This window comes from Gasterosteus aculeatus, chromosome 2, assembly GCF_964276395.1.
Source record: "Gasterosteus aculeatus chromosome 2, fGasAcu3.hap1.1, whole genome shotgun sequence".
NCBI classification, from domain to species: Eukaryota; Metazoa; Chordata; class Actinopteri; order Perciformes; family Gasterosteidae; genus Gasterosteus; species Gasterosteus aculeatus.
The window spans coordinates 11,425,370-11,436,961 of NC_135689.1; the positions used below are offsets into that span (position 1 = coordinate 11,425,370).

The 11,592-nt window shown below is 46.0% G+C and overlaps 1 protein-coding gene across 1 annotated transcript in view; it reads right to left on the reverse strand.

Annotated features, from left to right (window-relative positions):
- Positions 1-10,627, reverse strand: part of dip2ba (disco-interacting protein 2 homolog Ba) — a 31,942-nt gene extending 21,315 nt beyond the window's left edge. The window contains exon 1 of the mRNA XM_040192888.2: positions 10,257-10,627. Coding sequence (XP_040048822.1) covers positions 10,257-10,341 — 85 coding nt within the window. The 5' untranslated portion in view covers positions 10,342-10,627. The remainder of the gene's footprint in view (positions 1-10,256) is intronic.
- Between the last annotated feature and the right edge of the window lie 965 nt (positions 10,628-11,592).

Consider the following 11,592-nt stretch of genomic DNA (forward strand, 5'->3'; position numbering starts at 1 on the left):
TCAGCTGATTAGCCTCGCAGCCCCCACAACCAAACTAAAAGGTTGCGTGTAAACAAAAGGCACAGAGCCAGTTTTCCTCTTCTCCGGTGAGGATGAGGCAACAACACGGATATTTAATCTCATTAAACATGGTTTGTCGGTTTATGTTCATTTTGCAAACAAAGACTACTGCGACCTCCTTGCATGCATATCTCCTCCCCCCCTCCTCTCTCTCACACACACACACTCCCACCCACACGGAGCCCCGTAATTACTGTGGTCAGATTAGTCTGGTGGCATCCAGCTCTGATTGGAAGCACCATGACGGTTTCTGTCAGCCACAAACTTTGTATGTTGCCTTTTGGTATCACTTCCTCTCCCTGCAGGCACACAGGCTGCTAAACAACACATGACGGCACACAAACACACGTCAATGACAATAACTGCCTAGATGACTCGGATAAATAAAACCTCGGTTTCATGTGGTGAGAATAATCCCGCATTTACAATTTGGGTTTTATCCTTATCTGTAATCTGAGATTACATCCAACCTGACAGATTACATCACTCCGTCTGGACATTTTGGATTTGTGCGGTCAAAACGATTGCCATCAATAATGTCCAAACCATCTGAAGCGTGTGAGGTCATGGAAGAGTTTTCAGCCTATGATACCAGCTTCGATTTGCACAAAGCTGTCTTTGTTTACCAGCGGGTTTGTTGTCTGCAACGAATGAGACGCAAACACGCGACACCCTTACAACTCACTCTCACGAGGGATAGAAACCAACAAGAGAGAGCTGGTCTCCACCGGGGTCTCGCTGAGCATGCAACAGCGAGGAGACACAGAGTAAAACCACAGACACAACAGTTTCTCACACAAAAGCGTCCGTGTACATTAAACACAGGCTCTGAGAGAGGAAGCAACTTCACCCACAGGATCTTATTTATAGAGCAGGAACACAACATGCGTTGAGAACACGGGTGAATAGCACTCGGCAGGAAATGCAAATGAATAAGCTCGACTCCGTGGCTATTTGGTGGCACCTGGACCTCAGTATGAGCGGATATTACGAGCTGATCTCCAAAGCACGCTCTTAAAGGGGAGGAGCGAAACAAGAAAAATAGTGAATTACCGCAAATGTGTGTTCATTCATTTGAATACAATTAGTCTATGATCTATCGATTAGTCGAGGGAGAGAAAAATAAACAGCGACTGTTTTGAAAAGATTTTTGTTGTTTCATCTTTAGTTTGAGAGGATTTGCTGCCTACCTTGGCTTATACAAGCAAGCAACTCAACCCAGTCTCAACTTCAGCATTCTGCAATGGGCATTTTTTCCATTTTAAACACCAACAAAAATTGAATATTAAATGTAATAATAAGCCATTACATTGATCATTAAATGCATGATAAGTAGGGCTGTCAACAAATATTCTATATTTGAATAGTTGTTAAAAACAACTATTTACTATTTTTTGCCGTTTCATGCCAAGGAAAAGTTCCATGTTTACCACAGCACAGCTCACTCGGAGCGTTCAATGTCGGTACTGTAAAACTTAAATTAATGTTAATATTTGTTTCAATCACTGAATGAAGCCCGCCATATAGAATAGCATAGAATCGCGACCTTAAATTGCTTGCAAAAAACTCTTGAACAGCACCCAGCATTTGTTTTATTGTTGCCTTTCATTTAAACTGCTTTGCGCAGAGAGCGCTACGGTGCGGGAGAGAGAGAAAGAGCATGTGTGTGCGAGCGAGAGGTCTGCGGTCTTGGCCATTAGTTAATTTACTTATTTTTGTGTAGGAAATATTTTGTTAAATAGGTTTAAACTTGAATAAATTACCTATACTGGAAGTTATGTGCGGTTGTATTTGTCCTGTTATTGACGTGCCTAATGCTAAAATATATGTTTTTTTAAAGCGAATATTCGAACGTCATTTTTGAGCAATTTTGACATTGATTAGTTACACGCTGGTTTGATCAGGACTTCTATTTTTGTGTGTGCAGGCCCTCAGCAGCTGAACAATAGTTTTCAAATAGCATCAACAATCATGTCTCAGTCAAGTGGGACATTTCTTCATGTCTGGAAAGAGATTGAAACATTTATACAAAGGCCTTTCGACTCAAGGGCCAATGTTTTCCACTCCAAAAGCAGGCCTGCAATTCCTCTGGGACCCAGTTAGCAAATGTGGGGGTTTCCAGGCAGACACAGAGGATGAAGTAATCTCTAGATGGAAGAAGAAATCTTCCATCCAGCTGAGAAAAAAAGCAGAGGGAGTTTAATTTCTCTCCACAGAATCTCCAGTGGAATGGTTAACATTTTGTCACCTGAAGGAGAAACTCATTAGGTCTTGACAGTTAACTGAAATGTTAAATCACGGAGGGTTGTGCAACATGTGGTTAGTTCACTTATCACTGTATATATGTCCCTTTAGCAGAACTTATTTCTTCCCAAGAATTTCAAATATCCAATCCAGTACCCGCCCCGTGACCGTCCCTGATTCTACATTCACATTCAAACGCACAGTTTGTTGTGAACATGAACAAGACCATTTGTTTTCTCTATCTTATCAGCTAAAGGGCCAAAGAAATCCTTTTGTTTTGTTTTTGTGGTATGATAAGTATGACGAGGCGCATGAATAACTGGCATATCGCATCCTTTCCTTTAGTCCATGTTTGTTGCTGTGCACACATATTCTACCCCGCGACGGGAGTTAAATTAAAGCTGCCTTTTTTTAAAATACAGATCTGTATGTTGTGAAAAACTTAAAAGATAAGAATGGAGTGTGAGTGAGCTCTGCATGTTGGCACGGATCGATTCAAATGGGACGTAACAGCTTACAGTAAAAGAAGTAACACCTGTTATTTCGCCATTACAGAAGGTAATGAGTTATGGGAGTAAGCGGCACAGAGGATGAAAGTGAAACCATGTAAGAAGCACGGAAAGGAAAGCAGTGAGTTGGAGCTCAGAAGAAGCTAGAAGGAAAGATAAAGACAAGACTCCCAAGTTCTCAACACATCAAAGTCTCCGTGCTAGTCCACTGAATTTGAGACCGACACAAACACTTTCCTCCTCGAAGAAACACAAACAAGCACACAGACATAGACGCCGGACTATTTTTTTATTGCGACTGGTAAAAGAGATAATCGTTTCATTAAATCAGACCTTCCTGTACAGGATGAAAACACTTGATTGTGTTCAGGACCAAAATAAGGACCAAGCTGTATATCCATAAACCGAAAGAAATGTCCAGCGATCGGATTGGACAGTCAGCATCTTGAAGTTGTTTTTGCCAAAGGGAAAGCGCGCTAATGTTCCTTCCAAGCTTTTAAAGCATTCATATTTTGATGGAGCGCAGAGTGAGCACTGGCCTACTTCCTTCATTGCTTCCATCGCATTGTGCATTTCACATCGAGCCAGCTGTGTGAGCAGCAGCACAGCGAAGAACAAACTAAAAAAGGTCCTCCATAATCCAAGCCGTATCGACTATTTCACTTTGACGCTCACCGCTCATCAGGCCCGGTTCACTTTTTAATGAACTCACACACACTGATTTGTGTCACAGTACTTCCTGACAACGGGCTTGCTGTACAATCCTGGCAGCGACGAAGCAGTTTTGTACAAACTCGGAGAAGATAACTTTATCCAAGCGATAAGCCTGGTGAGCAACTGCAGAGCGCCCATAGCGGACGTCAGAAAACTGCGGTTAGACGGCCACAAGTGGGTTGTTTGTCAGTGTTCAATTGAACTCGTCGCTTGATGTCTCATCTGTGACGACGCAAAACAAAACTGCTCTGGAACAATAGGGAATCGAGCGCATCAGTAGCCAAGCGGTTACATTAAATGTCACAAAAGCGCTACGTCCTGGGTTTGATTCCAGACTCGCGTCCTTTGTTGCCTTCCGTGCCCACTCGCTCCCTCTCTCTCTCTCTCTCTACCAGTACAGCTGAAGCACAGCTGTAATAATAAGATTAGGCACTCTGCAATAATATTAGAAACACCTGTGCTTCTCAGGGGTCCAACCATGTTGAAATGCCCTGTGTGAGAGAGGGTGTTTTCCACTGCATAAATTGACCCGTGGCGGTCATTATATCACTTTCTCTTCCAACACGAGGGCAGTTTATCTGGGTCAGTAGGTTGACTCTGACTTTGTTCAACGCAGTATAAATAACAGGAAGGCCAAAGTAGACACTAATTTGGGCTGAGGTCTCCTGGCTGGTCACCTGCATGACACACCAGGCGCGTGTTGTGGTTCAGAGATACAGGGGCTAGAAATGTTTGCAACAGACCTGAGGTTCACTGAGACTGCTACATGGACCACAGGGACACCCGTCTCTACTGTTGTCCACATGGGGGTCAGTGTGTACACCTGGCAACATTTCACCAAACAACTGACACACACACACACACACAGCCTGGCTTAGCAACAGCCTAGGTTTCATATCTAGCAGACACGTGCCCTGATGATACACCCCCCCGACTGCTTAGCTGCTCATGGATGAATGTTAACCAGCGACGTGACTCATCAAATGACTATTACGAGCCCACAACAAGAAAGCAGTGCCTTGTGAGAAACACTCACATCCGGAGGTGTGGAGTCTAGAGCGGACACCATATCCACACAGGCCCCATTCCCTCGGTTAGTCTCTCTGGACCGCTCACGGTCCTGACCCCCCCCACCACGACAGCCATTAAAACCGCCTGTCATCACGACGGCCATGGAAACGATGGCTCCGAAAACGTGGGGGATGCTCAGCGAGTGCAAAAAGAAAAAGCAGGTGTGAAACAGGCCGCTCAAAGCTCTGAAATACAATTTGCGTGGAAGTGAAGGTGCAAGGTCGCAGGGGGATGTTAGTGAGGCGGTGTTAGCAACAAGCCACCCACTACAACACGGGCATGGGAGGGGATTAGATGGAAGAGTGCTGACTGGAGGAAAGGTGAGAGACTTCAAAGTGCAAGCTCTACGCTTTCCATGTACGTTATTCCAAAAGGTTAGCATAGTTTTGTAGTTACAACAGTCTCAAGAGAAAGTTTTGTGGGATAATCTTAGGATATAACTAGCTCCAAAAGGTTGTTTCATCACAATTACCGCTCCACCGGATTGGACAGTCATCAGTGTGTCATCTCCAGGTGGGAGAGCATGACACGCAGCGACACGCAGTGCAAAATACTGAGATACTGTCACTACAGGCTTATCTTTGGCTCCACAAACCATCTGAACTTGGTCTAATTCAATGCTAGCATTAAAAAGTCCAGTCCAATAATCATAACTATAGTTTTCAAGGCTATGGAGATACAAAACGTACAACATTGGCTGTGCTATTGAGGATGAAGAGGTTAAAGCCCCACCCATTGGACGTGTTTCCCTGGGGATTTGCATTAAAGGGGTCCGTGGCTTCAATGGGGGGCCAAGAGGGGAGATACACATCATCTTGTTGAGGGGCTTCCTGAGGACTTCTACTGACTGGTACTTCTTTACGATAACCCCTTTGGCTCCGGATGAGAATAAGGAAGAGAACTATTGAAATGTAGGGCACGAGTCCAAACGACAACATAATACAGCAACCCGATGAGTGACCGTCGGAGAGAGCAATTGACCTTTTGGAAACTTTCATTGTACATATACAGCCGGGCCGCTTTGCGCCAAGCTTTGGTTTTCCATCAGCCCTTCCTGTGACGCAGGCCTGTGGTTTCATATATAGAAACTGACCAGCTGCTGAGAAAATAGCCTGTGTTCTACAAAGGCTCTAATGATCAGCTGAAGAGCCCAAATAATGCTTTTCATAACATGGTTTACAACAAACAGGTTCATGGTCAGAGTTCGGGTCATTTTTAGAGCTAATCGCAGATAGTTGTTCCTTTTTTAGTGATAAAACGTTGGTAACAATAATGTCTTTGATCAGCCAAATATCAGAAACGTCCCTTTAGCCCGGCCACGGGGCAGTGACCCACACGTGGCAGCCGAGCATCTCGCTGTTGGATGTGCGACGGTCCGCCGCTGGCCGCTGGCCACCGTCTGCAGGCCGGGAGCGTCAGGCCCGCCGAGAAAGAATCGCACACAATTGCAACAGACTCCTCGGAACTTTGAGCGAGTGTGTCCTCCGCTGCGATAATGGCAGAGCTTTGGTGTCAAAGAGACGCTTGTTTTCTCCTCCTCAGGCATGAAAGCGAATTGGTCTTGCCAGCCAGGTCTATTTATATTCACAAGAGCATTCTTCAGCTTTAACACAGTCACATGGCCCGCCAGGCAGTGGACAGCATCGCAATATGCAAGAGGGGCTGTGCATCAGCTCCCGCCGTCTAACAACCACAGGAGATGCTATAAAAACTTTGTTTTTGCTCTCAATGAAGTTCGTCATGAGGCTGTAAATCAGGGTGAGAATCGTTCGACATTGTCTGCCGTGTCACAGCCTGGGCCCCCCAACTGAATGGCCGCATGCCACAATAAGCTCAGTGATTGTGCAACGCTACGTCAGCAAGGAGCTCCGCCATCGCCGTCGGCTTTACAGGTAGGTCAAGAGGTAAATAAAGGCGGATATCCCGAAAATCCAGCCAGTCATTTTTCACCTATGATGAGTCACAGTTTGCATCGAGCTGGGCAAACAGCCCGGCGAGACTGGGGGCTAAAACCGGTTCTGCCACTCTGCGGTGGATGGATGTGTCCCGGAGAAGAGGAGGAGGAGGACACTCCCATCTGCAGTGACTCAGGGATTTACAAGGAGCAGGTTAAAAAAAAAAAGGTCTCCCTGGACTGGTACATTAAAAAAAACGGATGCCTAGGCGACAATGTCCCATCTTATATTCATAGAGTGTAGGTAACTATGTTACCTTTGCTACGTCCACCAAGAGGTCAGCGCTCAAGGTCAGCTCCTTTTCAGTGGCGGAGTGCTGATCATGGCTACTTTTACAAGGATTGTTCTGGTGCTCAACTTTTACCAGGGCGGCTTAAAGAAGAAAGCTTAGTAACCCCACACACCCGCCCGTCCTCTCACACACACACACACACACACACACACACACACACACTCTGAAAGCGTGTCCTGATATCTAACGGGACCATGTGAATAATTCAGACTGCAACAGGTCTGGAGGAGGAAAAGGGAAGGCCGCCATTGTTAACTATTCACAGTACAACAGTATTATAACACATGCAAACACACACACAAACAGACACTAACACATATTTAGATAGAACTTTGCCAAAAGTACACAACCACACAACCATCTGCTTGGCCCTAAGGCCTTGGCTCCGCAGCTACAAGGAAGAGGAGTTAGTTGTCCATTTCGGATTCTGACTGGTTGGGCGCTAAGCGTATACCGTCCAAAAATATCTTTCTCTAGAACAGAAAAATAACACACAGCTCAAAGCCCATTTAAAGTCACGGAGAAATTATAGTGGTAGGTTTTACAGTGTCTTCAAATAAGAAAATAAGTTGTCGCGAAAACGTCAAAGTGGTTGTCTAAAAGTAAAGGCACATCCTTTGTTTTTATTACAGCAATGTGTTGCACAAACGCTATAAACACACGGGAAGTGGTCACTTATTCTGTAACTGTGATCTTCCTGATTTACTTTGTCTGGGGACATTTGACTGATGTCATCATCCCATATCCCCTTCCCTTTGTTTCGCAGTCAGTTTTAAAAACTGTTGCCCAGTCGTATTTGCAGGTGAAGTGCTGCATGTTGCGTCAGGCCTGCTGAGATAACAGCCCTTATTCCTGTTTTCGTCCTGGTCTAGACCAGTATTTCACATGGCTGCAATCGGTCTCAAAATAAGAGCTATGCCTTAGTATTACCAAAAGTTTTCTGCAGACCCTGTTAACACAGAGAGATAAGTTGTATCTTTTTCCAGTCTCCTTCCCCTGGTTGGGAAGACGGTCCTCCTCAAGGATCCATCAGGCTTCAGTCCCTCCCGTGCTCACTGGGAGTCAGGGTCAGGGAGATGGACAGCTGAGATGGACTGGGTATCCGTGCGGTCATCCTATGCTGAGGGACGTCTCTCCTAACACGGGAATGAGCAGAGCTTCCCTCTGTTAGCATCTGAAAGAGGACGACTGGCCTGGAAAGGAAGCAACTGGAAATAATCTGTTCTCCACGTCTGCACATGCTGATCCCAGATGCAAACAAAGAGTAAAACTTTTATCTGTTCATAAACACCGATAAGCATGTGCACCAGAGTCTATGTTCTTGTGATTTGAAAGTTAAGACTGGGGGGGATTCATTGGTTTCTCGCCCATAACCACCAGCTACAAACTCAGATATCGGTGTGGAATTTTACTTGTGTCAGCAACATTGGACTTGGGCACAATATGCCTGACACTTAGTGGGGGATGTAAACCGGGGAGGCCGGTTCCAGGGAAGAACCAGACGTGACCTTTAAACCCTGGCTCGGCCAAGAGAGATATATAGAGAGAGAGAGAGTCCGTTGAGGATGGTCCCTCTCATCATCTTCTCAAGAATGACTCGTCACCAGCCCCTCCCTGCTCTTCCTATGAAGGCGGCTAATTCCAACGTGCACACAAAGACTGGGTTCAGCTGAATGGCCTAAATGGAAGCAGAGCTCCTGGCCACGGCAGCTCAGGCCAGCTGAATGGTCCTCATTGTGTTCCCCATGGTCACAGCGGGGCGAGCAGAACTGGGTTGTTTTTTAGGGGGCCATTTGACAGGCCTGTGTTCTTGTTCAAGCAACGCAGGAACAGGCATTTCCACTTCAGAGGAACGGTTGGTGTAGACCACGAAAAATGATCTATCCGGTGATGACGACGTGTTGCATGCAGTATAATGCTAATATGGCATTAATGTGCAAGCCTCCAGTCTGTATATAGTCTTGCCATCTAAATTACACACACTGACAAGTTTTTTTTAAAAGGGCTATGATGGAAGTGTGCTAAATGGTTAGCCTGTGAGTACATGCCCTTTTTAACAAAATGGGAAACGTATACCAAAAGCAATATATCAGCTTTCAATATTGGCTGACACAAATTGCATTATTCTTTCAATTATCAGTAATGAGCGTGTAAATAAGCATATTGGTTATATAGAAATACAAAACTTTCAGTTGCAAAGAAACCACGTCCTGATTGACTTGTTTGTGCATTTGTATTAAGAATTGCAAAAATGTATTTTCAGAAATCACACTCTTGAAACAACCGAGCATCAGTGTGGACAAGCGGACACTGCGCAGGGCGCCGCCACCTCACGTCCCCTCAGCTGGAGGAATGTAGCCCAGGTGCCGTGCAGGAGGACAAGGGGGACGCTGTCACTCGGATGTGACGGTTGGGTGTCAATGGGTGTGTAGAGCACAACAAGGGCCAACAGCTGCCCTGGGGGAGGGGTTGATTGCACTATAGCTGTGGATGAATGAATAGCTGGAGATATTTGCACACCACAATAAATAGACTCATCCATCAGCCACCCCAAATCCACAAGGGCAGAACAAACATGACACAGAAACGCACACAATTTGTCCACACGATTGAGGGCAGCGAATCTCACGACCAGCAGAGCACGCAGGTAAACCCAAGAATCACAGTCACACACACACACACACACACACACACACACACACACAGCCACACGTGTCCAAGGACATGTGTGTACATCTGTGTTGACCACTGAAGTCACTCAGTGTGGTAATGACTGAGGGCACGGTCATGACTCACCGTCTTTACTGCAATAAAACATGTCATTTTCAGCTGAAACCTTGAACGCAGATGCCAGTACAAGGCCAAACCGGAAGCCCCCCGGAAGCCCCCCCCCAAGTATTCACACATGAGTCAAATGACTGTATGGAGACGTATAAGCTAGGTGACAGGAGTGGGGTCAAGCACGGATAGCAGACCGTGCCTGTGGTCATCCAGACAGCCTCACTCACTCATACACACAACTTGGGTTTTTGACATTCAATAAGTCGGCAAATGAGGAGCTTCGGCTTTGGATCGACGTTTAGCCTGAAACGGTTTGAGATGCAGCAGACACGAGGAAATGGATGGAAGCCTTTCTCTGCTGCTTGTCATGCCCGGCTAGCGCGCGTCTCCACATCCTGTATTAGCTCGGCATAAGCTAGCTTTGGTGCCTGACGCGAGCGCTCACTCACGTATTTATAAGCTGTTTTAAGTGTGATAAAAGGGAGGGAAACGACTGGTTGACTCCATTGCGGGTTAGCCCAGACACATAGCTAGCTTAATCTGCTATAGCATCTCCCTCAACCCCCCCCCCCCCCTTAACACACACAGAGAGAAACCAGCCCCCGGGCCCCCTCCCGTCCCCTCCTTTACCTTCAGACAGCTCCAGATCCAACTCCGCAAATTGGTCTCGAACCTCTTTTGGCAGGGCGGACAAATCCACGCTGCGGTCGGCCATGACTTCGCCGAGGAACGCCAGTGGAGTCGGGTTTAAAAGGAGCCGGCTCGGCCCGGCGCGTGTAGAAAACAAATAAATGCAAAACGCCCTCCCTCAAGACACAAAACAAGCATTAGAGTGGGAGAGACGGTCCGTCCGCACGGCTGCCCCCTCCGCCATACTGTGAAAAACTCACCAACGGCAACGGGCGGTCACGTGACCGCCTTCACCTCGCCTGCGCGCTCGGTCGCTGCTTCGCAACGCACCGAAACTGTGGCGCCCCCTGGCGTCACAAGGGCGGAAACACACACAGCGACTTACAACATACAAGCACTGCACAACTTCATCATGTTACCCTCAACATGTTAAACTCCCAGTGGAATCCCCGTGGCCATTACAAGTTGAACCTAATGATTTGGGAAAAGTGTGGGTCAGGATTTTCCACCTTTACAACTAAGCTGTGGCTCGCCAAGGTTTGGGAAAACTACCAGAATATCCTTGAACCCTTGAATATACTTGAACCCAAATGAACAATTCACTGTACTTGTTCCACTGCGTGGATCAAATGTGTAATCTACGATTACACATTTGATTTGACATGCGTGACCACATTGACAAACCGAATGCCCTGTGCCAGCGTAGCAATGGGGCCTGCCGTTTGGTTATATGGTGCGGTGGACGAATTACAATACCATGTAACATGGAATGTGCAGAGTTGAGTTGCGACTAACGATCATGTTCGATGTTGATTTATGTGACAATGATTTCCTTTGCTAAATCTTTGAACAATCACGCATCGGAAAGTAGTGAAGAAGGACTATCAAAAGCCCACAATGATCAAGGAGACGTCTTTAAATATTGTTGGTTTGTTGGAAGTTGGAACAGTGAATGTTGTGTGCTTTGCTTAAAAGTAGTTGATTTTAAAGTAAAATCGACTGATTAATCAGTAGATTCATTATTTGTAGCCCTTGTAGGCTGTTATGGACACAATAACCGATGGTCACGGTTCTATCTGACCTTGGTCCTACTTGAGATGAAGTACTTTAAAGTCCATATTGAAATACTTGAAAAGGCCAACGTGGCATTGGGACAGCAACCGTTATAAAAAATAAACATTTCCTTCCAACCACTTTCTACACAATTAGGGGCTGCATACAAAAAGGTTACGATTTTGTTTTTCTCAAAAGGAACACGGACATTGTGTCATAAGGACAACAAGCTTCAAAGCAAACTCGACATAAGAGCATAATTGCAGCTACTTGTGTCACCTCG